The 27,793-nt window shown below is 35.0% G+C and overlaps 1 protein-coding gene across 2 annotated transcripts in view; it reads left to right on the forward strand.

Moving 5' to 3' along the window:
* LOC121407730 (ran-binding protein 9-like) overlaps positions 1-26,462 on the forward strand; it is a 75,504-nt gene extending 49,042 nt beyond the window's left edge. The window contains exons 3-12 of one of the 2 annotated variants that reach the window (XM_041598924.1): positions 5,009-5,067; positions 5,710-5,877; positions 8,693-8,715; positions 15,448-15,549; positions 16,479-16,564; positions 17,543-17,655; positions 19,861-20,604; positions 21,887-22,038; positions 22,309-22,420; positions 25,192-26,462. In XM_041598924.1, the coding sequence (XP_041454858.1) occupies positions 5,009-5,067; positions 5,710-5,877; positions 8,693-8,715; positions 15,448-15,549; positions 16,479-16,564; positions 17,543-17,655; positions 19,861-20,604; positions 21,887-22,038; positions 22,309-22,420; positions 25,192-25,322 (1,690 nt within the window). In that variant the 3' untranslated portion in view covers positions 25,323-26,462. The remainder of the gene's footprint in view (positions 1-5,008; positions 5,068-5,709; positions 5,878-8,692; positions 8,716-15,447; positions 15,550-16,478; positions 16,565-17,542; positions 17,656-19,860; positions 20,605-21,886; positions 22,039-22,308; positions 22,421-25,191) is intronic. The other variant, XM_041598925.1, reaches the window with a different exon arrangement.
* The last annotated feature ends 1,331 nt before the right edge of the window (positions 26,463-27,793 follow it).

A 27,793-nucleotide genomic window follows, 5' to 3' on the forward strand; every position in this document is an offset into this window, starting at 1 on the left:
ATAGGTGTATGCAACTGCATTGTGGGCCATTGAATAGAAATCTGAATGTGCTTTTTGACAGCGATATATCCCATGCACGTACATATATATATATATATATATATATATATGTATGTAGTACTTCTTAAGCATTCACTAATCATATTTGATTAATTAAATGTGAAGGCTAACCTTCATTATCACTCAAGATCTAAAAGGTTTGATTCATCTTAAATCAATGTCAGTTTCTACATGCAATAGTTTTTAACGAGGTTCCTATTTACTCATAGCCTATTCGATGGCACACTAGATGTATGCAGCTGGTAAAGATATATAGGTGAACTGGAAGCCTTTTAAACCTCAGTCTATATAGACATTACCTGTTACCACTCCAACAATTCATCTCTTTGTTTTTTTTATATCAATTTCCTCTTGAGTGACCTGTAAAGATAAATCACTTTGAACACTCTCCAATTCATTTTTCATCTCTTGGTTTCAGGAGGTTAGATATTGAGAAGTGAAGAGGCTATATGACTGTCTGCACTAGCCTGAGTTTTCAATTTAGTGCACTTAATCTGATCCGGCAAATTATCCCGATCTGAACAATCTCGAGATTATTTGTAATGGAGACGCAATTATCGTGCTAGTTTGCTGGATTAATCTCAAGATTGCAATCCCAAGTCAACTTGTGATTATGTGCAAAGTAGCGCTCTCTTTTACAAATCATTATGCTAATTTGCAGGTGCAGACGCACTCAAGATTATTTCACGGCGTCAGACCATAATGCAATGATGCCTCGCTGGAGCAGGAAGGGCTCTTCTTGCGATGGTGGATATGGGGTTTCTTGAATCTTGAGATTAATCGCGAAGAGGGCCGATTGGGCTAAAATATCAAGATTGAGCAAACTCTGGCTGGTGCGGCACCGGCTAATAAGTGTCATCTGTAGAATGGAGACGGAATGTAGGATGGTCTGTGACCTTGATACAGATATTGACACCCTGTGTCTGTGATCCTAGCAAGAGATCAAATATTTTTAAAGGATATTTTCTTAAAGGTGAAGATCACCCTGACAAAAAAAAATAATTTGAATATAGCAGAAAATATAAAGGTTTTAGGAAAATCCATCAAAGATTAAAAAAAGTTTTTAGAATTTTAATATTTGATTTGTCATATGTGAGCAGCTTCCTATGTATCGTGAATTTGTTTCAAAAATCCATGAAATGTCATTTCCTAAAATGAAAATGGTTTTTATTGTAGCTTCAGTATATCAACAGACAAATCATTTCACACCAGCTCCTGATGTATTTTTTTAGACATCATAAACCATTAAAAAACTGGAATTCATGCATTTTATATTGGGTGGCTGCTCGTTTATGACGCACAAATCAATAATTTCAAATTCTAATAACTTTCTTAATATTATATGAATTTTCCTCAAACTTTCACCAATATTTTTTAATTATTTTATCTGGCATTTTTACAACAAACTTTTCATCAGGGTGCACTTCCCCTTTAAGTTCTTTCAGTATTCAGCAATCGGCAACGATTCTGTTTTTGTCCAGTTTATTTGTATCCAATGGTGTCAAGAGGTTTGAACCTGAGGGATGAATTGAAGAGACCATTGCAATTTATGATCAGCTGTGTGGCAGAATGTAGGTCACGTCTGTGACCTTTGTCTTTGTTGATGCCCTGTGTTTCTGATACTGGCTACAGATTAGATATGTTTCTAAAGGATATTTTTTCACAAGTTCAGTTTATTTTTGTCCATCAATTTCAACTTTCAAGAGGTTAGAAGCAGGGGAGCAAAGAGACAATCCTCATTAAGTATCATTTTAGAGAATGGTGGTGGAATGTAGGGCAGGTTTTTCTTTGACTCTTTGTCGATATAAATCTGTGTTTGTGGATACCAGCTAGAGAGCTAGATGTAGGAAAAATTTTAGGATCTTTTCCCACTATTTAGTATATTTTATTATCATTTAGTTTCAATTGGTGAGATGCTGATAATGGTCATCTGTAGAATGGTGGTGGAATGCAGGATGAGTCTCTGACCTTTGTCTATGTTGACACCTATGTTTTCCTTCACCAACTGAAGACCTACATGTAGGCCCGGTCAGGATACCAGATTTGTTTACTCCTATTCTTTCTTCACCCTTTGGCTGTGTATGGCTGAGAAAGAAATTGAATATTATTTTGTCATACCTATATTTATAGAAATACTGAAAGCTTAAAAATTATTTGAGGGTTTAGATGGAACTTGTGTAAAAGTGTGTCAGACATACATAAGTTCACAAAATTGCTCATGGCATGGATCCTTTACATGTTTTTGGTTCTTGTACTTGTTGCCAATTTTGTCAATGTCAATTCTCTTTTCTTCAATTACCTTGTCTCTAATATTGGTATCCTTTCTTTATCTTGATTTTAGACTAGAGCTCTGTTTCTGAGATGTATGAAAATAAGTGAATAGAGATTTTGATAGAGATATATTTAAGTTCATGTCATGGCCTGCAGAATCGTGATTATTCATTTCAAATTACACATTGGAAGCAAAATGACATGTTGAATAAATATTTCTGGCACTTCATTTTCTTTCTTTGCTCTCCAGTCTCCACCCACCCTTTTTCATTGAGACGAGTACAGTGTCACATTTTTTTTGTTGGAATGCTTTTACTCTAATGCTGTTTTTTTTTCCAATTTGCAAGAATGTTTCAAATTGCAATATGAAGTACTGTTGCTTCCATCTGTAACATTTTCCTCTTCAAAAGTATTGCATTTTTGTGCAGTAAATTTCTTGGTTGTTTTTATAAAATGTATGACTCTTCAATAACTTGTGAAATGTGCATAAGTGTGGGTTGGTCAAAATTTAAATATAAAAATCTGTCCAAAAAAGATGCTTTGTCATGTCTTTGATGTGAATTGTTGCTGAATCAGGATGTTTGTAGGCTATGTGTTAAAATCGTGCATGTTATTACAGATAGAGGGCAGAAGTTCAAAATCATTTGTTTGACTGTCATTTCTTTGTTCAGAAGGCTTGTATTACAAATAATGGAAGATCTTGTGGTTCCACGTGGACGACGAAACAATCTGCCCTTCGACCTTACATTGTAAATTTCCTGTTTGCTATTGGCAAGAGGTATAGGGTTTATTGTAGCTTAAGCCTTAAGCCTTAGTCATTAGATCTCATGTGTAAATGTATCTCCATGACTCTATTTGCTTGATTAAAAGGCAAAAATATCTACTGCTTCCATTTAATCTTGTTGTACTGATTATTAACCAATGTAATTATTTCCATTCTTATTGAAGAAGGTTGTCCTTGTGTTCAAAGATCTCCCTCTACAGTGTTAATGAAAATTGTAGGTTTAACATGGAACTAAAATTATGTGAAATAAATGATTTTTCCCATAAATAGGTATGAATGCAAACATGATTTGTATCATGGACCTTTGTAATAGGTCCATGGTATCCTGTTGTGATTGAAGTTGTGAAGTAGGACCCCTTCACCCCGGTCCCCAGCCCCCTTCCCCAACCATTGGAAAAGAGTCCTAATTAAATTTGTTATTGCATTCATAAGAAGTTAAATTAGTTTTTTACAGCAAAATTTAACTTCAGTTGAAATATTTTTTCATATGTCTTTGAAAGAGTGGATTGCTAGAGATATGTCTTACCCATAAAGGAATATTGTCAACATCCATGTACATTAGAAGAATGATTATTTACTGTACTTGTGCCAGTCAGAAGTCATGAATGTAGTCAGACGATCACAATCAATCATTGCATCCTCAAAGAACAACCTGCATTATTTTATTGAGTACCTCCTAAACACAGAAATCCTCTAACAACCAAATTACATGTTTCGGCAGATGCTCTGTTCTTATTGACGTGTTTAATGGATTATGCGTCACTCAAGTGCATTTATGCGTTTGCTTGCACGTGAGATATACTTAATGTGCAGTCACAGTCAGGTTGGTCCAGGGAAAGTCTGTAAAGGAATTATGATCGTGGAGAATTTCAGTCAGACATATAAACTCCAGGGGGGCATTTCACAAAGATTTAAGTGTGACTTGATATGTGAAATGCAATCTTATTGATCAATATGCAGTAGTGCGCATCCTCTTCGCATGATCTGTCTAATGTGGTTATGCCTTTTTTTACCACATGCAAATTTAAGTGCGACTCAAGTCATACTTAAATTTTTGTGAATCACCCCCTTGATATATGTATATCCATATAAGGTGTATGAAAAGGGACTACAATAAAATTAACATTTGAAAAAAAAGGAAAAAATTGGTGGAAAAAGGATTAGGATATTCCATTCAATTCATATATGTATATGATATTCTAAAAAGAACAAAGGATATAGAGGTCTATGAAAAAAATCATTGGTCATAAATAAATAAAAGGATGTACCTGTAAATGTGTGGAATGGGAATTTTTTTCTGTAAACAATTTTTCCCTTTAATGTAACTCCTTACCTCCTCGCAATCTCATAATCTTATTACTTTTTTTCTTCAAATTCAAAATAACTTTTTTTAAGAAGAATATGATTACAAATGTTTGGTTGAAAATTTGCCTATATCATTCTTTAATTTAACGTTTCAAATGATAATCATTGTTAACTGACAAGAATTGATTTTAAAATAGAAATTGTTTATATTTAGCCCGTCCTTACTCTATGCCAATTTATTTCATTTCCGCAGCGCATGAAATTGGAATGAAAGGCTTTAATCAGGCAGAAACATGAATATCAAATGTCTGACTACATCATGAAAATTTGAGAAATTTATTGCAGTTATCAGTGTCATAAATGAAAACTATGGGGACATTATTAGACATGTCACCCATGTCTCATATGATTAAAAATGAATATTGTTCCATGACTGTATTTCTTTCCTCATTTTATTTATTTGTGTTACTCTTTAACATCTATAATCTGTATCAAATGCACATGTACAGGCAAGTATGTTATTTTGTTTATATAAATACCAAAAACTTTAAATCTTTTTCATTTGTTTGTTTGTTTTGTTTATTGCAGATATATGGGCATAGGATTGTCCACAGAGGAGTTTGGAAATAATATGAGCAAACTGCCAGGTATGAAATTTCTGACCAGCAAGACATTGTGTTTTTGTTTTGTTCTTTATGTTCATACTAGTATTCTACATGTATTCTTGATTCGTGTACAGTTGCAGTTTGATCAAAACAATAGGTTAATGTCAAAACCTATATAGATTGATGCTCCTCTTCGAAAGTAATTTCACATGTCGTAATATCTCTGGTTGAGGGTTTAGACTGATTTGATTGATTTTTGTGATCTTCAAGATGGACCAAAATGACTCGGCAAAATTATGTACATTGGAAGGAAGAATGATAGTCTGATTGTAATTGTCCTTCTGTTTCCATGGAGATGAATCTTATGTTTGTTTGATGGTATTATAATCTGTATCTATTTTGGTTGGGAACTTGGGATAGATTTATATGAGGGTAAGCATATAGGAAGAACACAGATAGAGAAAAGAGTTGGAAAAAAAATGTTCATGTCATTGGAAATGTTATTACACTGTCAAATCTTAATTTTTATTCAGTAGTTTTAGTAATTATTATTGATGAATAATTAATATTTTTGTGTATGATTCAAAGAGTTTAGTCTGATATTTTGTGCAATGATAGAGAATGTAAAAATAACATGCATCTTAGAATTCTTTTCCCTGTCTTTTCATCTCGATTTTCTTCCAGGCTGGGACAAGCACTCTTATGGTTACCACGGCGACAACGGACATACATTCAACTCTGCAGGGAACGGACAACCTTACGGTCCAACGTTTACAACGGGTGACGTTGTAGGATGCGGAGTGAATCTTGTTGACAACACTTGTTTTTACACAAAAAACGGAGTGCACCTAGGTGAGAAAAATGATTAATGTAGTGTGAAAAATAATGTAGTGCAGAGAATAAAATGCTTCTTTGAATTGAAGTTTATGGTTGGATAAAAGGAGGAGAATGAAAACGATTTGAGAGAAAATATTGTGGAAAGATGATTGATTAATCCAGCTGGGTTGATTCTAAGTATGTCCAGAACAAATATGGAATTTCAATCTCAGATACTCGATCTCAATTTTCAGAATGATGACAGAAAATGGGAAGCCTGAAATTTTAGCTTAAGTCTACCTGTTCTTTGAAGCAATCAGTAGCTATTGCAATGCAATAAAATATAGGCCTAGCCATTTTACATCAATACAAGCGATATGAAGAGACAAGTGCCATTTAATAAGGCTTTATTTCCTTTACAAAGAAAGTAGTTAATTGCAATCTAAACCAACCAAACAGGATAAGCGAATTTGATTTGTTCACGTACATGTATCTGAACGTGCTGATGTATTCCGGTTTGTAAACATATCCATACTCGATTCCTTCACACAAGACCCTAGTGTAATGACCTCAAGATATTTAGATGTGCAGTGTCATGACTGCAAGACTGTAGATTCCTCTAGTTGGCAGGCGGTGTAAAGGACCCCTTGATACAAAAAAAACATATCTTGGCTTGAAACTACTCTCAACGGGTGTGTTTCATAGCCTTGTCCGCTTGCATTTGAGTATACATGTCTTGATGCGAATCAGTTAAATGTGATGGACTAAAACGAATATTGGACTTCTTGAAAGCATAAGCATGTCATCATGAGGGAGCATTTCGTGTACTGCCTATTCTCATACGCTTCTGGAAATCCTTGCATCTCATTGGCTAAAAGCAAATTAGTCAATGAAAATCACTGAAAAAACTCTTCAGGAAACACTCCCCAGGGCCCCTGTGTTACAAATTGACGATTGATCCAATCAATCGTAACTCTATGGAAATCCATCAGGGACATAATTTATTCTGCAGGAAATTTGAACAATGTCCTTTGTAAACAAAGAGAAATAGTAAATTTTCAAGAAGCGATGAATGCATGAATATACATCATAGCTAGAAAATATTTTGAACAAACATGCATAATAGATGTTGACATTGCTGGCCATCCATAGTTGTGATTGATTGGATAAATTGCAACTCTTTGTAAGACGAGGCCCAGGTTGGTATTAAAGACCCGAGGGTAATGACCCCTGAGATGCTTAGGTGTGAAGTGTCATGGGTTAGATCAAGATTGTAGGGTCCCATGATGATAGAGTGTAGAAGGGCCCCGTTCAGACATGATAATTAATCAAGGGTGATTCTGAAAAAATATTATTGATCATAATCGGTTCTTAGTTCAGTGGAATGTCAGCGACATGTTTGGCATGTACTGCTATTGTTCATCACTCCCTTGGCATGGCATTGATGGGTTCGGAATGCACATTGTGAGGAAAGCATCAAGTTGAGTTGTGTGGAGTTGTAATCTCCATGTACGCCATGAAAATAAATAGAAGTCGATTTGTGCAACGTTTGAACAGGGAAATTTTTTGGGACAATTGGGGATTCCCCATATTCGCCATGTAACTTTTATGACCTTCATTCAAACATGATGGATGACCCATGTACATTCGATTCTACACACTTGTGACATAATAGCATTTGTTTATTACATTTTCTATCATAGAACATAACTATGTTTGGGTAAATGCCAATTTGGAAGCTGCTTCTTCTCAATATGAAAACAGATTTGTTTTGGTTTTAGTTTGCATGTATGCTAATGGAGTTGATTTCAGCTGTTACCACAACGTGCTTTCATTTCATGATACAAGATTGATGAAAACATGTTGTTTTCATGTATTTCGTTTGGCATTAGATATATACATGAATTTCCAGATGTTGTCAAACAGAAGTCAATGGAATACATAGCATACTTGTAGTAAAAGCTCACATATGCATTTAAAGGTCAAGTCCACCTCAGAAAAATGTTGATTTGAATCAATAGAAAAAAAAATGACAAGCACAATGCTGAAAATTTCATCAAAATCGGATGTAAAATAAGAAAGTTATGACATTTCAAAGTTTCGCTTATTTTCAACAAAATAGTATATGAACGAGCCAGTTACATCCAAATGAGAGAGTCGATGATGTCACTCACTCACTATTTCTTTTGTTTTTTATTGTTTGAATTATACAATATTTCAATTTTTACGAATTTGACAATTAGGACCTCCTTGCCTGAAGCACAAAATGTTAAAATAATGGAATTCCACGTGTTTAGGGAGGAATGAAACTTAATTTTACATGACAATGACGAGAAAATCAAAATATTTCATATTTCATATAATAAAATACAAAAGAAATAGTGAGTGAGTGATGTCATCAACTCTCTCATTTGGATGTAACTGGCTCGTTCATATAACTATTTTGTTGAAAATAAGCGAAACTTTAAAATGCCATAACTTTCTTATTTTACATCCGATTTTGATGAAATTTTCAGTGTTGTGCTTGTTGAATTTTTCTCTTTGTATTCAAATCAAGTTTCTGTTAGGATGGACTTGTCCTTTAAGTTGCATTGAAGAACATGTTCATGTATTAGTATTTTTTATGCATAAATTCTCTTTTGTTTATTACCAATGTAACATATTAGTCCAATATGTATGGCTTAAAACTTAAATACTCTACACAATATTTAGTGCATATTAAGTATGATTAATATATCAGTAGAGTGTTTGCAGTTTTGGATAATATATTAAGGGTCAATTCTCTGATTTTTTTTTAATTATGTAACCATGTTCTGACTATATAATGTGTTATCTCTTTATCTTGATGCAGGTATTGCATTCACAGATCTACCTGTAAGTATGATCATTTCTTATTTATGTGATAGGGGATTTTATAGGATACAAGGTCACATTTGAATACTTTTATTTCTGCACATTTGTTCAGGAGATGGGGAGGGGGTAAAAAGTAAAATGAGTCTTTTTTTTCTAATTTCATAGAGGGTAAGAATATCCTTATTGATATACACGCTTTATATTTCAAGGTTTGAATTACTAATTATAAAAAAAGGAATTAAAATAGACATTACCGAAAGTGTAATGGAAACCTTATGTAGATTTTATAGTGAGGGAATAGTATGATGGATCAGTCATTCAGTATTGTAATTGAACAAAATGATGAGAGCAGCTGTTGATATCACTGGGAAGCATTTCATGAACCATCTTGATAGTGATTTTCACTGACGAATCTGCCTCCAGCCAATCAGATGCAAAGATTCGCAATAGCTGAGACAATTTTCAGTGAAAATGACATTGATTCTTGAAACAGCTCCCCAGTTCATGATTTGAATGACCCTGTACCCTGGCCCAGTCTCCTGCACTTCAAACATTGAGTAACCTTGCTCTGAAAGTGAGGAAGAGTCTGTGGTGTGAGTCACTGATGAGGGTATCCAGCTCTTCCCTACCCAATTGAATTTCCCTTGAGGAAGCCCGTGTCAGTAAAACCCTCATGATGTTGATTGTGTTCGGAGGGGACTTCTGAAAGGGAAGGCTGTTTAAGAGAGGGCTGTTTGGGGCAAGAAGTGCCGTTGCACCCTTCTTCCTGCATGCCATGTAGGCCTAAACGAAGCTCTTATGTTGTTGATTGTGTTCAGAGAGGACTTAATGGAGGAGGAGGGGGCTGTTCAGAAATTGTTGCACCCTGATTTCCCCCGCATGTGTTTATAACTTCAGAGGTCAAACCAAACTAGAACTGACAGTTCTCCCCCATTCGATTGAGTATGCTTGAATTGAACAGGATGATAGCGGTTCATTGACCTTCAGAAAGATAGGATACAAACATTGAGCTGAGCAGGTGAACATTCATCTTGTTTTCATTTGATATAATCATGGCCATGATGAGACTTTTCCATGTTGCCGCTCACATTGAAGTGATAGGAGTTTACTTTTATGATGCATGACCTTCATAATTTTTTACATGCATTTGATGCAAGATAAGGAATCTACTCCTCTAAGAGCAAGCAAGGGAGAGGCCTAAGTTAGAACATAGTGCATGGCTTCCTAAAATCGTGGGCAGTAAAAGTAATCAATATTGAAACGTCTGGAACGCAAGCAAGGACATGTTGCTACATGAAGAACAGAGAGCGAGACATTTTTAAAAGTGCTTTCAAGTGCCCCTCAGATTTCAGAAAGTTCATTTACCCCCTCCCACCAATCTAGTGAAAATAATGCAACTGCTTTTGGAAATTGAATAACATTCCAGTGGTCCACAAAAATGCTTTCACAATTTGTTAAAGGGAAATTATAGATATATATATTTATATACATATATAGGCCTATATATTTAAGAGTGCCATGATTGATGGTGAAGGAATCATATAGCCCTTGATTGAAATGATTCTAGTGATGGACCACTAGTGCAATATTATTATTGAGCTTTTGCAATTGAGCAAGGACAGAATCTACGACATGGTAAATCTATTGAAAATGCCCATCAAACCATAATGGACGGCTTAGAGGTCTTTGTCAAAACTAGTTGACCGGGACAGCTGATGGTCGTAAAATTCTGAGCTTACAAAAAGTTTGCAAGTATGTTGTTTGTCCAGAGGCACAGACGACACTGCTTTTTTGATAAACCGATTTTGGACAAAGACTGCTTTGTCATTGTCATTAAGGGTTTTTGAAATAAATGTTCCAGAAAGCATCTGTGTAGTGGTTGTGAAAACTGTCTTTTCTAAATGTAACAAGACATCCTGTACTCACAACAGCAAGCATGATGTATACACAGTTTCTCACGGTGTAGACCGAGGCTTATAATACAGTCATAACCATTCCCCCATGATCAGACATGATGTATTAGAATGTATTACCTGCTGAGCCCTACATCACTCCCTCACTTGAACATAGCTCAAAAATATTGTCAACAAGCCTCGTATTAGTCTGCATTCCAGCTGTTATTCCACATATGTTTTTTTAAGTAAGGTATGTGTTATACCTGAATTTTTGCAGTATATGAAACTGTTTAATTGGAGGAATTTTTTTTCTTTTACTCAATTACATCCTCTGCCACTTAAAACGATAAAATATAACGAATATTCTAAAGAAAAAAAATGGGAACAAAAATTACAAAATAAGTCTAAATTTCATGATAAAAATATTATGCTTCTGTTGTCATATGTTGGAAAATGCTTTAAAATAAACAGTTCAGATATCCCTCCTCATACATGTCACATATTTCTCCTCAATATACATATTTTGTCAATCCTAAATATAAGTTAATTTAACGAAAATCACTCCATTTGATGCAATTCGTAGGAAAAACAATTTGATTAAGGCTAGAGTATGAGTGTCTGCCTACCACGGCTAGACAAGCAGTGAGTTATGTGATACCCCATCATTCTAGCAAGGCTTAATCCAATACAATATATCATATCCCTCAGTATCTTCGTCATAGTTGGTAAAATAGAATACATTGATTTTCCTTAGCACTAGTCTATTGCAATATATATCTAGCCAGGATAAGCTCCCATGCGGCAATGAGTCTATAAATTAAATGAGGGTTAATTTTTCAGAAATGGCCATGCCCATAAAGACAAGCCTTGGTATAGAGTGGTATTTACCGTGTACAAACTACCATCATTCTTCAGCAAAATGAAAAATGCTCGTTATGACATCAGGTACTCTAGTTAAATGGATTTTATGTGCTGTACATGTACAAATAGGTTTATATTGAATTGAATGACGTTATTTCCATAAAGGAAATTTGTTTGTCACCGGTTTACACACAAGTAAATGCACTGTAGATGCAATGTGCAAGTATGTACAGAACAACAAAATGGTGATAACATGTCAACATGAAGAATTTGTTTTGACTCAGGTACGGTATACAAGATTCATGTAAAATTGACAATACACAAGTATTTGAAATATAGTAGCAGAACCTTGACAATTATTTTGTTTTGCAGTGTAATGCTCCCCCTATTGTATGATATGGAACTAGGGGGATGAATTATACCATGGTCACATTTGCCCTACGGCGGCCGTACGGCGAGTCGAAAACAGCCGTTTTAATATTTGTTGTACCAACTACATATAGGTGGTTTGAATTGAAATTAGTAAAACGGCTGTTGTCGACTCGCCGTACGGCCGCCGTAGATCAAATGTGACCAAGGTATTATGCTAATAAAGGACCTTCACTCAGATAGTTGCAAAATATGTTATAGCACAATATGATTCTGCTTATCACTTTATATCTTACATTTCTTTATATAACTCCTTCTACCAGACTTATTATTGATGGAATACGTTTCTGATTTGCTTTTCCGTCCTGTCTGTCTCCTCTCATGAAAACTGAGGCCATCGCACACCTGACGACTGGTCTGCGACCCGATTTCGAAATAAAACGAGGTAGAATTTGATGCTGATATTGAGAATGGAATATCTTACTGTGTAATGTTCTAAATCATTGTACAAAAACTTATGTTCAAATTTGTGACTATGCTGTCGTCCTTATTAGAATGAAAGCAAATTGAATATCTAGTCGTAACAATGTCATACAATCGTATGATTAGTTACAATTTGAAACTAATTTGACCTTTACTCCAAATTAAAGGATTGCATTCATCCAAAAATGGTTATATTAATATTCTTACAGTAAATTTGAACGTCAATTAAAAAGAGACTTTTCATTTACATTTTCAGAAAATTAGCAAAATGCGATTTGTTCCAAAATCGAGTCGCAGAACAGTTGTAAGGTGTGCGATGGCCTTTAAACATAGATGTAGAATCGTGAATAGCAAGGTCTCCTTATCGAGTGATTGTAATTGATGACACAAACATGACTTAAAATAAAAACATGAATATTAGAACATTTTTAAACCAGTTTTTTTCATCATAGCTACATTTTCTATTATTTATTCTTTAAGGTGTGTGGTTATCCCTACAAAGAGCAGAGTGTGATCATGAATATAATCCAACATGCCAGAGGTGTATCCTACATTTATGATTCACAAAACATTCAGTACCAGTAGCAAAAGCACATGCTCATTATAAGGTATTATCTCTGTATAGACATGGTATGACAAAGCTTAGATTTTTTTTTAAAGTTTAATAGGTTATTAGGTTACACCCCCCCTCCTGAATTAAGTAGGGTCACAGGGACAAGAAAAAAAAATATTTTCAAATTCCACATGTCATAAATTTGTCTGTTTAACTTTGAAAAAAAAATAAGTTCAAAAAATTATTAAGGTTATGAGTTTGTATTGTACTTTAACTTTGTAAGGACATTTGTTAGGTCTTTTTAGGTTTTTTTCATCATAGCTACATTTTCTATTATGTTCTTTCGTACAAATACTGCCATTCTCTTCTCTTTTCTTCTTTTTTTGAAAGGTAACAGTGCTTTAAGTACATATCTTGCAATATCCTAAAGGCTTCTATAATTCATCCTTCATGAACAATTTAAAAGTTTGTGCAATTTATTTCATTTAAAATAATATGGATTATTGGGAGAAACTTGTAAGGAACAAAAGAAATAGATACATGTATATTTAATTTTTCTGCTTTTGTAAATAACTTGATGTCAAAGTTGATTTTCATATCAGAGCTTCCCTTGAAATAATTATTGTTATGAAAATGCTTCATGACCAGATGTAGAAAATAACTATGCAAAGTGAAAGTTATTTTTTTGTGGTAGTTGTTTCCCCCAAACATCAATTCACATTTTTCTCACTTTCTGTTATGAACGATATTTCATTTTTCATTATGTTAAATGTTTAAATTGCAAAGCAGGATTCAAAGAGCACTCATAAGTGTTTATGATGCTTTTTTCATGGCCACTTTAATCAAATGACTATCTCAATTAGCCAATTTACAACGACTTCTTTTTAAATTCTGTTGTGGTTTGTACTATGACATGTGAGTTAATTTTTGTATTGGACAAATACATAAAAAGGAACAGTAGAGAACAATATTTACTTGAATAAATAACTTTGTGAAATTGTAATGTGTATTCTTCATTAGATAATTTATCTGATTACTTTAGAGAAGAAATAATCTTGAATTATCATAGTTAATGTTAAAGATAAGTATTTTTATCCAATCAGATTTGAATTTTACACTTTTGAAGATAGTATTTTAACATAACATGCAGTTAAAAAGAAAATCAAACAATTAAATTATTTAATGGAAAATGATTTATTATTTGAACATTTATTCTACATATAGCATATTTGCAAAAAAAGTGAAGAAAATTAACAAATTATTGACTATTAAGTATTCCTGTAGCGAACTCTGCCTTCATTGCCAAATACTAATTTCCTTAATGTTCTTAATGTCCTTGATGTCCTTAATGAATTCTCAGTCTGAAAATTACTTCATTGCCAGGCTAACAATTATATTCAATTATTTTCTGATTCTTATATAACAAGTCAGTAAAATGGCAATGTACATGTAAAATGCAAAGAGTTGATAGAGAAGCACAATAGGGAAGGGGGAGGGGGAAAATGTGGATCCTGTTACCCAGGGCTCAGAGACACAGACAGGTTGCCCCAATGGATTGATATTGGCTCCTATAGGCCTACATGTATAAGCAGTAATGTTCCTGGTAATGTTACAGAAATCGAAATTTAATCGAATTTAAAAATCCTCACGATTAAAAAAAATATCCATTTTCCCTTTGGGGGGTAAGCTTTTGTTTGGAGTTTCAGGCACTTAATGATATCCCCTATCATTTCTGTAAATGGTAGGTGATAACAATTTTCATGAATAGAACAAACAGCATATGTGTTTAAAAGTTGACACATAGTTAAGCTCAGGGAGGCTGTAATTTATTATTGAAGTGCGTGGCATTGTGTGTTCCCTTCTTGTGACTCATGCATACAGCTGGCTGTGTGAGTTAGTCCACCAGGCACAATAGACATTCTGTGGCAACAGCTATTAAGCAAAGAAGGGGATAGAACAGCATTTTATGTTTTGTTCTGTATGTGTATCCTTGCGAAGTTGCGATACTTTTGGTCTTTTTCAACAGTTTGATCATTGCCAAGCCTATTTGTCTATGAATGTTGAATAGGAATTCTTGTCGGATGGAAATCAGCTGGCAGTTCCATCATGGAATACGAGTGACGATACACTGAGTACAAACGCAATATTGTGAATCAGGAATTGTAACATATCTGTGGCTGTTTCTATCCATGTATGGATTGCTTTGCTGATTCATTTTTCATGTTGATTTTAGTTTCATTTTTAATTGGCTTACCTTTCTGCAGCACGGGGTCATGCAAACCAACAGCCACATTTTTTTCTTGAGAGGAAAAAATAGATCATTTAGAGGCATCCTGTTCCACCCTTTCATTCTTTTGAGTGGAAACATCCTACTTACTGTACTCAATGTATACTTATTTCTTGTTTATTTTATTCTATATTTGAATTCCAGTAATATTTTTTAATATTCTGTGTATTTTTCCCCTTACTCTCTTTTTTCTCCATTTTGTTGTTATTGTTGTTTAGTTTAATTGTTCATCAAGTCTTTCTAATGCCTTCATTGTTTATATATTCATTATAGTTCACTTTGTCTTTCCTTCTTTTTTTATACAGAGCAACTTGTATCCAACCGTAGGCCTTCAGACGCCTGGTGAAATCGTTGATACAAACTTTGGTCAGAGCCCATTTGTGTTCAATATAGAAGACCTCATGCAGGTATATCACTATTATTATGACCAACAATATACGCTGCCTTGAATGTATCCATGAAATTTAGCGACCTCATGGGATAGTTTCTGGATATATTGAATTATGTGAATCTTAGAAATAAATTTATTATTTATCAAAATATGTATCTTGCTGATCCTATCATGGGAAATTAGATTTCCATCAAACTTCATGAATTATATATGACCAGTCCTTGAGTAACAAAGAACAAATCTAAATTTAAATGCCCAATCTATGATGTTGAATAGATAAATTATCAGAAATTAGATGCTTCATTAAGCTTTGTTAATAAAATCAGTAGAAATGTAGAGTTAACTTTTTATTTTTTATACTTGAAAATCATTTGCTTTTAAAAGTAGTAATTACCAGAGGAATTACGCTTAATTTGAGGTCTCATATTAATATAAGATTCACTCGTTTTATATGCTCAATTTATCATATTCTTTTGGTAACCCCAAATTAAACATTTAGGTGAATCCACTGTCCTTTAAAAGGAAAAGCCAGCTCAGGTCACAATCTAAAAACTAGTTTGAATAGAATCCAGTAAAATGATCACCAAAGTGTTTGTATGTATTAATGTGCTGAATGGCTCTGGAAGAAAATGTGTTATTGCTGAGAAATGAGCAAAATAACCATGGATTCCCATCAAATGTTGGTGTTTTTCTAAGCAGTAGTAATACACTGTGTTAGTGATACTGATAATAAGTGTTGTCAGTTTTCAGTTATTAGATTTCATGATTTCACAAAGATAAGTTCATGTTAACATACAAGGTCTAGATCTGTGATGAATTAAACCTTGATTTTAAAGTCTTTCTCATGAGATAGCAGTTTGCTTCAACTATATTCTTATACCTTTAATTTTGTCAGGTGAACAAGATTATCAAGTTATTTTTAATGATGATGCTATTTCTTCTAAGCAGGAAATGAGGATGAAGACGAAGACAACAATAGAGAATTATCCAGTACCAGATGACCAAGGGGAATGGCAATCAGTGCTACACAGGTTCGCACAACGTCTTTTATGGAGAAAAAAATATTGGAAAATAGCATTAAAACGGACATGCTGACATATTGTTTTGTTCAAGTGTTCTGTTCATTCATGGGATTTCAGTTAAATAGTGCACATTGAAAAGCTTCACTATGTCAATGTTTAATGCTGTTTTTCCGATTTGAAGTACCAAACACTTAATAATGATAATATATAGCATTTAGAGTGTACCTTCTCTCTAGTTTCTTATTTAGAGGCGCGAAGGGAATTATTACACAGAAGGGGGGGGGTGTTAAGTTGGAGCACTATGAGCAAAAGCTTTTCACCAAATGAGTATTTGACTCTACAAATTGTCAACCATATTCGGAGATAAGATCGTTAAAATAATGAGGAGCACAACCATTAACAATTTTCCATGTAAGCCAAAAAATCTTGAATTTTATCCGCTCCACCACGAGCAACCAGTGAAGTTCTTTTAGAACTGGCGCTATGTGCGTATATTTATTAAAAATGAATATATTTGTTCGTCCATGTGCATATCAATCAAGATTTTACACCCTGGGGGAAAGCTGGTAAATTGTTTCTTGATAATTATGAATGAAGTTTATTAATTGATGGATGCTCCAAGTATTATTTATCGGATTATGCAAAAAAAAAAAATTTGTCCAGGGTGTAAAAGCTGGCCAGCGCCAAATGAAAGAAATGGACACAGTGAAAGTAGTCTCAATGATGCTTGTTATTTGTGTACTGTATCTAATGAATAATCTGTCCCACTTGTCTTTCTCATATCAGAGAGCCCTGCATAGTAAAGTTGATATTGATAGGACTTTTTTTTGTGAAGATATGATAATAAATTACATCTTATATAGTACTTTCAATGATATTCATATTAAAGTGCTCGACTATGTAGATACTTCAAATGTATATTTGCTTGATAAATATGTTACAATCTGTTGAGCATTTTTTTTTTTTCTATTTCTTTCTCATTTAAAGAATTGTGTCAACGTATTTAGTTCACCATGGTTACAGTCAAACAGCCGAGAGCTTTGCTCGGAGTACAAGACAAACAATAGCTGAAGAAGTCATGTCAATTAAAAACAGGCAAAGTGAGTTTGGTTTCCTTATTCGCCACCTGCTAATCTTGCTGTTGATGTTGTCTTGTAAAACTGCATGTTCAGTGTTGATATATAGTGAACAGTTAAAGGTCAAATCCATCCCAACAACAAATTGATATGATGATACAAAAAAGTCAATAATCGTAATACTAAACATTCCAATAACATAATTTAAAAAAAAAGGAAGTTACGATAATCCAGACTTTAGCTTAAACAAAAACGAATTTGCAACACAAAAGTGAGCTGGAAATGTCAAACACCTATTTTTTGGGTGTAGATTTGAATATTGATTTGCTGAGATGCAATAGTGGCAATTCCAGAATCCAGATTATAACGATAGAGTCAACCATATTTTACATTTACAAGGAAAAACAAGGGGGGGGGGTTAAAAACATGTGAGTGTGACCTCAGTTCACTCATTTGCATACAACCTATGTTGAACTGTTTTATGAAAATAAGCAATATTTAAAAATCATATTACTTTGTTATTGTACATTCAATTTGATTTTTATTAGATTTAGCATTATTCTAATTGACTTGTTTAAGTGGAATTGGCCTTAAGAACACTTCCATGTCTGTAATTCTTTGTTCTTACTACTCCTTAGTTCTCCCTCGTATCTTGCACCCATCTCTGCATCACATGCCCCTATGCCTGTTCTTCCTCTTCTCTCCAGCCTCTAATTTATTTTTTCCCTCTGTTTAACTGTACTTTTTTAAAAATCCTTTGTGTGTCTAAATATTGTTGTTGTATTGTCCTCTTAAACACTATACAGTCATCATTTCAGTCCTGTGTGGATATCTACATGCATGTCTAAGATGAGTCATTCGTTATTTTGATTGACATGTATGATGTTATATTAGCATGACATTGAAGGACAAACCAAATTTGTGCACATAGACATTTAATGGTTTACGTATGGAGAGGAAATGATATTGGACCTTTGCATGTACAGTATAAGCATGAATAATAATGATAAGATAGATAGATAGATCGATAGACAGCCAGATAGATAGATAGATAGATAGATAGATAGAGAGATAGTCAGACAGACAGACGGACAGACAGACAGACAGACAGACAGACAGACAGACAGACAGACAGACAGACAGACAGACAGACAGATAGATAGATAGATAGATAGATAGATAGATAAATAGATAAATCAGACAGACAAATAGATGGATGTAGTTTGATGTAAATAGATAATGGATGGATAATTTGATAGGAAAACTGATTTATAGGTAGAAAATAAGTTCGAAATAAATGATAATACTTAGATACATGCAGATAGTTTGATAGAAAGGCAGACAGGCAGAAAAAACGGACGGATGGATGAATAAACAGATAAGATGGATGTATTAGTTCCCATGCACAAGTTTTTTTAGTACTTGACATTTTAAATATGGTTTATGTGAATAAGTTCCCAGTGAATCCATATGCTGGTGGTTGTGTCCTTTTCTGACAAGATGTCTAATGAAAACACACAGTATTTTCCTTTGCTAGTAGTTTTCCTCAGGGGTATAAATAACCATTCTCAGTTTTTATCCCTCATTCCAACTGATTACCTCCGTTTCATTTATTATTGTATGCTGTGAGGTTTCATTATCAGGTTACCATGGTGATCGATTGTTTGTGTTTTCCCACAAAAGAAATACCCTGGTGCATTTTTGATGATGCATAGTTTTGTTGGATGAACATTGAAGTTTGTGAAAATAAATGGGTAGTCAATGACTGAAAAGAAATTATCAAATTAATTTTATAAAAACAAGAAAATATAATCTTATATATCTTATGCCCTTTGAAAATGTAATTAGTATGGTACTTTATTCAATCGTCGCACAAGGCCAAGATAAACAAGATGCTGTAACTCGTAAACACTTAAGATCATCTGCAATATATATTTGATAGCACTTATGTGCAGTACTGCACATATATCAGTGATATGTAATTTCTTCTCACTTGGCAATTTATTATTTTGAATTTTCCATATGCAATGTGATGTAGACATATTCATGGGAATATGTATATTATAAATAAAAACTGTTCATTCGTCACTTCATCACTTCATAACTTCTTTACCGCAATTACACATTATAGAATGTAGGCCTACTGAAATTGAAATTATGATAACTGGATATACATATTATACATATATTATATATTGAGTAACACTATGATCTTTTTTTACCTTTCAGAACTTCAAAGATTAGTATTAGCAGGTTGCATGGGTGAAGCAATAGCTACAACCCAGAGACTCTATCCAAATTTACTACAACAAAACCCCAATCTGGAATTCATGCTCAAATGCCGCCAGTTTGTGGAGATTGTGAGTGGGACAGAGAGCGAGATACGGCCTCCCCGCAGCGAGCCACGTAGCTCGCGGTCGTCACGGTCGAGTAGTAGACACGCAAGTCCGGCCATGAGCCCTCATCGTGATAGCGCCGCTCCTTCCTCATCCTCCCCTCATCTCAGTATATCATCACCGTTGGCTACGGACCCTCTACAGATGCATCATTCAGGAATACCAGGAGGTAGCACAAGTAGTAGTAGTAGTAGTAGCAGCGGCGGCAGGCATGGGAGTAGTCTCCTCAACACTTCCAAACCTATATCACCAAAGAGTCCTAAGAACTTACAACAGCAACAGCAGCAACAACAGCAGCAGCAACAGCAAGACGGACTGACCACAAACACTGCAATGACCTCAACCATGAACGCCCTCAACCTCACCACGAACGGTAGTGTCATGAACGGTTCCTCGAGGATAATAAACCCGGATTCAGATATAGACATGGATGTAGACTGTCATGAAACCAATGGTGTTCACACTAACGGAAATAGTAGTAATGGACATGCTGTGACAAACGGCAAGGCATTATCATCATCATCATCAGTCAATGGTGTGTGCCCACCCACAGAAGATATGGAAACAGATGAACTAGGTTAGTATTGTCTGAAGGGTACAGTCGGGAAGCATAAGACAGTGTGCATAGAATGGTGGGCAATAGGCATAGGACAATTGGCATAGGAATGTGTACAGGGAAATATACAAGACAATATGCATAGGGCAATGTGCATTTGACATATGGTAAGCATAGGACAATATGCATGTGGTAGGGGAATCTCCTTGTATTAAAGTGATTTATGTGGCTTTCAAAATGGAGAAAACAAAATATTGAAAGCTTGAAACAAAAGGACAAGGAATAAGAAAGTTAGGGCATTTTTTCTACAAACTGTTGTCTGTTTGCATCTTTGATTTCTTGTTTCATTCAAAATTTGAAATATTTCTTCTGGGTTGGATTCTTCTTGAAAATACTATGCATAGGACATTATTATGCTTTTCACACTGCACTTCCTTAACCCCATACTATCCTTGACCCCAGACTATCTTTAACCCCATACTATTTGCTTAACCAGGGTTAACACCTCAACCCTGGACTATTGCACAGCTCATGAATATTGAATCACACAGAGCATGATTAACATGCAATTTCAATTTCTGTGGTTGGCTAATGCTTAGCCCCACTTTTCCATAGCCCGATTTCGTTTCACACTGCATCTTGTAGCACCACGATTGTGGTGCTTGCACTGCAATGAACCGGCTAACCCTGATTTTTTTGGAGGGCCAGATAGTACCATACTATTGAACGTGCTAGCCCACATTGCTAGAACGTAGTGTGAAACCGAAGTGGGCTAAGCTTAACCACAGGAAATTGGTGGAGTTCAGACCCCCCTCAGCCCCACCAATTTCCTGGGGTTAAGGAAAATATGTGCAGTGTGAAAAGCATATAAGCTTTCATATGTCTCAGTTGTTCTGAAGTAGTAGTTGAGCAGTCATGATTTCTCACAAAAATCTGATGCCAACAGCAAATATAAAAAAAATCCCAAAGAAGCGGCATTATGTATGTCTAGAATGTATAGTGTAATAAGAGCGCACATATATTAAATATGGTCTATGCAGTTGAATGGGCATTATTTTGTCGTTACTATGGAGTTTAGACAGAAGTTAGCCAGTCCTTGTAAGAGCAAGCAACTGTAGAGAAATGGTGGATGTCAATTTTCAAGGGATAACATTAAGTGTAAAATTCTACTGATAGTACCTGAAATGCTTTTGTAATGGAAATTTGAAGGCTTGAAGTCAATTTCCAGGGGATAACAATAAATGTAACATTCCACCGATACCTGAAATGTATTGTAAATTATTTCTATCATCATCTTGTGCAGAAGGTACATCGTTACCACCCGTCCGTCAGCTCTGTGGAGGGAGCCATTCAGCAATTGAACATATGCTCAAATTTGGTCGGGAACTTCAGTGCTTCTACGACAAAATCACCAGGGAGAACGGCAAGAACGAAACCAATGCCAACGCTTTACGGGTAAGAACAGATTATCCATGTGAAAGGTGGATAACTTTTTTATTATCAACCTTTCCATGTTCTTCATGATTCTATCAAGGATGATATGATGTGAGGACTTCTTGGTGCTCAAATCTATGATACTAAGTTCTCAGAACTGATTGGTTACAAAATAGGCAAACACCTCTCATTCATATTGTAATGTTTTCTTCAAATGCATCCATTCCTTATCCAAGTTACATGTTTGATTTCTCTAAAATATGACACTTATTTCTTTTTTTTTTGTTTCAGGAGGCATTTAGTTTGTTAGCCTATGCAGACCCATGGAATAGTGAAAAAGGGTATCAGCTAGATCCATTATTACGAGAACCAGTCTGTGCCGCATTAAATAGTGCCATATTAGGTAAGTCATTTTATCATTGCAGTAAAGGAAAAAAGTTTTCATAAAGAGCTGAAGTAAATTTTAAGGACCTAAAATCACTTTTATGTGATGATTTCATTTAATTACATTCTTAATTTGACTTAATGGGTTTGTTGAATTTTTGCCATTACTTTTGTACACAAAAAAGATTATGTTGATGTGTCTAAGGATTTCACTATACTCTATTTCTGCTCTGCTGTACCAAAATAAATTCTTCTCAAATCATTCATGACTCCTATTTAAGTAAAAACATGTTGAGATAAAAAGGGAAAGATCACAATTTCCCAAGAAAGTAGACTGCAATATGGATGTATACCAATTAATAATTATAATAGACATCCATATTAGAAGTTAACATTGTACGTCTTCTGCTGCAGACTGCATCGTAAATGGAACAGAACTTGTATTGATGTTCCTTGTAGATAATGAACCCTTTTAGAATTTTCATTGTAAAAGGATGATTATGTTGTGGAAACAAGAATACTCTCATAACATCCTGTTTATTAAGAACTGGTCGTTATTGATATGGAATTTCAGGATTTGACTGAGTGAGTTGAAATGAATTAATACTTGAGATGAAGTACTATAATAAGAATATTTCCACACAATCAAAATCAGATGCATTTACTACATCTTTGCACTCAAGAATAATGTAAATTATCTGAAAGGGATGGGTAAGTTTCAGGAGATACAGTTTAAAGTTGAGGTGCTTCCTTAATGAGTTTTAACCCTAAGAAGACCGGACATTTTTCGCGATGAATCCGCCCCTCGAAATTTTTTGAAAGCGTCGGGTATGCAGTTCCGAAATTACGCAACATTTCGTAAGTGTATGCATACCTAAAATTACTCAAAAACATGAATTTGTGTACGAATCCAATGCAAATAGTGTTTTTAGCCCAAATTCATAAAATGTTTTATTTCATTTCAAAAATCATTATTTTCCTTTTACTGCTTAAAATCAAGTTAGTTTATCTTGTTTTTTTCTCACCTGCATAGCAGAGTGAGACTATAGGCGCCGCTTTTCCGACGGCGGCGGCAGCGTCAACATCAAATCTTAACCTGAGGTTGAGTTTTTGAAATGACATCATAACTTAGAAAGTATATGGACCTAGTTCATGAAACTTGGCCATAAGGTTAATCAAGTATTACTGAACATCCTATCAGAGTTTCATGTCACATGACCAAGGTCAAAGGTCATTTAGGGTCAATGAACTTAGACCATGTTGGAGGAATCAACATCAAAATCTTAACCTGAGGTTAAGTTTTTGAAATGACGTCATAACTTAGAAAGTATATAGACCATGTTCATGAAACTTGGACATAAGGTTAATCAAGTATCACTGAACATCCTGCATGAGTTTTATGTCACATGACCAAGGTCAAAGGTCATTTAGGGTCAATGAACTTAGACCATGTTGGAGGAATCAACATCAAAATCTTAACCTGAGGTTAAGTTTTTGAAATGACGTCATAACTTAGAAAGTATATAGACCTAGTTCATGAAACTTGGACATAAGGTTAATCAAGTATCACTGAACATCCTGCATGAGTTTTATGTCACATGACCAAGGTCAAAGGTCATTTAGGGTCAATGAACTTTGGCCGAATTGGGGGTATCTGTTGAATTCCCATCATAACTTTGAAAGTTTATGGATCTGATTCATGAAACTTGGACATGATAGTAATCAAGCATCACTGAACATTTTGTGCAAGTTTCAGGTCTCATGATTAAGGTCAAAGGTCATTTAGGGTCAATGAACTTTGGCCGAATTGGGGGGTATCTGTTGAATTACCATCATAACTTTAAAAGTATATTGGTCTAGTTCATGAAACTTGGACATAAGAGTAATCAAGCATCACTGAACATCCTGTGCGCATTTCAGGTCACATGACCAAGGTCAAAGATCAATGAACATTGGCCGAATTGGGTGTATCTGTTGAATTACCATCATAACTTTGAAAGTTTATGGATCTGATTCATGAAACTTGGACATAAGAGTAATCAAGTATCACTGAACATCCTGTGCGAGTTTCAGGTCACATGATCAAGGTCAAAGGTCATGTAAGGTCAATGAACTTTGGCCATGTTGGGTTTTTTTGTTGAATAACCATCATATCTCTGTAAGTTTATTGGTCTAGTTCATAAAAAGTGGACATAATAGTAACCATGTATCATTGAACATCTTGTGCGAGTTAGAGTAGTTTTCAAAGTCAGCACTGCTGCTGTAATGAACTGCGTGATGCAGGTGAGACGGCCATTGAAAAAACAATTTAAAAAAAAATTCGAAAAGCAAGAAATACATAAGAAATTTAGAAAAAAATAGAATACATAGGAAAGTAATTGTGATGTTGACATTTTTGAAAAATGAATTTGATCAGATGCCTATCTAGAGTGTGTGAAACAAAAATTAGCATTTTAGGGGCATTATTTTATTAATTAGAGCAAACTTATGATTTTACGCATAAATAAGCATAGTTAATGAGCAATGAGATTTTTCGCAGAATTTGATATTATAGTTTTGTAGATAATGCCATGGGAAACGCGCGTGCCAATTTTCTTAGGCGTCGAAATAGCCCAGTCTGTTTAGGGTTAAAGTGGCTCTTATTTTAAGTTTACATGCCCGTGATATTGTACATGGGTCTTTCTCATTTTAATGTTAGTTGCTTCTTCTCTGAAATTTAATACTTAGGCCTTCTCTGTTCACTAAGTTAATATGTCTTGTTTGTAATTGTTCTTTTTTTTTTTTTAACAGAATCACAGAACATGCCCAAGCACCCGCCTCTGGAGCTTGCCCTATGTCATGTGACCGAGACCATGAAACTCATGTCCAAGTACGGAGCAGGGTCATGTGCTTTCTCAGGAGTAGACCACTATCTAAACTAACGCTGGCCTTCCATCCCCCTCCCCTACCCCTCCCTCCCCCCCTTCCTCCATCCCCCTCCCGTGTACCCATGCCCTTCTATATATTGGAAGCATGCTGCTCTTTCCTATGTGTATGATCATCAGAGTCTCCACACCTACATGTGGAGACCGAGGTCTTGCACCCCCCCTTTCCCTCTTTCTCAGAAAATGTTCCTCTCTGGTATGCAATAGTCCCAGTTTAATGATTATTTATCAATAAATTCTGATCATATGTGCATTGATATCTCAAGAGCTGGACTCTGCAATTTGTTTGGAATCATGATTGTAAAATGTCTGAGACTTTCTTCCATATATATGCAAGCTATCTGATTAATTTAGAGTGAAAGTTTTGGGAAGAAACCCCACGGCAGCTTAATCAAATTTGGCGTTTTTATTCAATCCCTTTAAGTATATCTACCTTCCATTGTATGAACGTTGTATTTAAGTAATTTCTTTCATTGTTCATACCAGTTTTTTTTCTTCATTATATTATGTCTTGGCCCAAGCAACTAATTGTTATTTAACATTCATTCCAGTTGATGTAATCCTGTTTCACGCCCTGTATTGTATGTTTAAACTGAACCTCTTTTGTCCCTCTACAACCCTCCTTTCCTATGTCCAACCCCCGTCCCTTGTGATTCCACCAACAGTCCTGCCTCTTTCCATCGCGACTGCTGCCTCATTCAAAAACTCTGTGCAGATTGACTTAATATGTAAAGATCATTCAATGACACGATTATGCTGCCTCTGTTCATGAAGTACTCTGACAAAGACGATTCTCTTGGAGCCGAGATGAACACATCTAAACGTGTAGCTCTCTGTATAACTGAACGTGACATTACCCGCTGATGTAGTCATTGTGCACTTTCATCCGGACCTTGAGATCAATGCATGGCTATTTCTTAAGAAAAGAGGATCATCTTCAATGGATAGGATGCGCCCTGTTCTTGAGCCACCATCTTGTCTCTTGCTTGAGATATTATCCCTTCATCTCATGGAAAGAAAGAGATACCATGCTGTAAGGGACATCCACCTGACCAATCCTTGGCCCTGTTGTACAAAGAGTTACGATTGATCCGATCAATCATAACTCTATGGAAATCCATCAGTGTCATAATTTTTTCTACGAAAAATTTGCACAATGTCCTTTTTATGCAAAAAAAAAACAATGAATGCATGAATATACATCACAGCTAGAAAATATTTTGAACAAACATGCATAATAGATGTTGGCATTGCTGGCCGTCCATAGTTGCGATTGATCAGATCATTTGTAACTCTTTGTACAACAGGGCCCAGGTGCTGCTTAATCAACTACTCATCTCGTCAGTCAAGAGGAACATGGTTGAACCTACCAAGATGTGACCAGACAAGTGTCTTGTTTCATAAGACCTGACGTCAATGACAAATACCAAATTATGTGACAAATTTGCTCTTTGCCAGGAAGACCAATGGATAACTGAATCTTTTATACCTGATATTAATAACAAGTTTCATGAATCAGGTCCCTAAGGAGCAGTTGTTGAAAATTACTGAAACCTTTCCATTGAATTGGCCGAGAGCAAATTGATGAAAATCACTCGCAAAGCACTTCATGAAACCATCCGTGGTCCACTTTTGGATTGATGCTGACCTTGAGAGTTCAGGGTGCTTATCTCAACTGTATCTTGTCTGGAAAGCGTATTTGGTAGGGATTTACTGTGTCCGGCTATTGTGCATTGCATGTGCTCTCTCATGACTGATGGAGAGCACGGTTCTGTACATTTGCCTTGCGGATACGTGTAGGCCCTCTACCTTGCATTTGTTTCTGGATTTACAAGAATATGTCCAAACAAAGCACAAACCAAGACAGATTTTTCAACCTCACATATTACCAAATTTGACAGTCAACAAATTTCCAAAGAAATAAAGTGGAAATCGTCTGTGATCAGTCATTGCATATATTCTATCATGAGAGACAAAAACAATTGAAGAGAAACCGGTGAGTCTGGTCAAAAGACTAGGGTGACAGACTTTGTGAAAGAGAATACTGGGGAAGGTTGCTGTGTAAAGTGGTATAATGTACATGTATCTTCATGTGAAAACTATTACTCAAATACTGTGCTTTTTTTTTACTCTCCTGTCCATCATGACATTTGTATTGCTATTATTCTCTGTGTTTGATTGTGTTGTCTCAGTAATCTTTTCATAAGCCCCGTTTTAGGACATTTTCCCTAGATTAAAGGACTCTTTATTGTATTAGCCATGCCATAAAATCAATTAATGACTGGAACCAAATTAGCCATCATACCAAGTTCAATTGATTGAAAGCCTGTGTACAATTTACCTGTAAAATGATCATGACTAAAATCACGAAATTTGACTTAATACTTATCCTCTAGACATGTGATGTTCAGTTTTACTAAAACTCCTTATTTTTTTGTATCATTTATTTTTTTAGTCGTATTTTAGTC

This window comes from Lytechinus variegatus, chromosome 2, assembly GCF_018143015.1.
Source record: "Lytechinus variegatus isolate NC3 chromosome 2, Lvar_3.0, whole genome shotgun sequence".
In the NCBI taxonomy this organism is placed as follows: Eukaryota; Metazoa; Echinodermata; class Echinoidea; order Temnopleuroida; family Toxopneustidae; genus Lytechinus; species Lytechinus variegatus.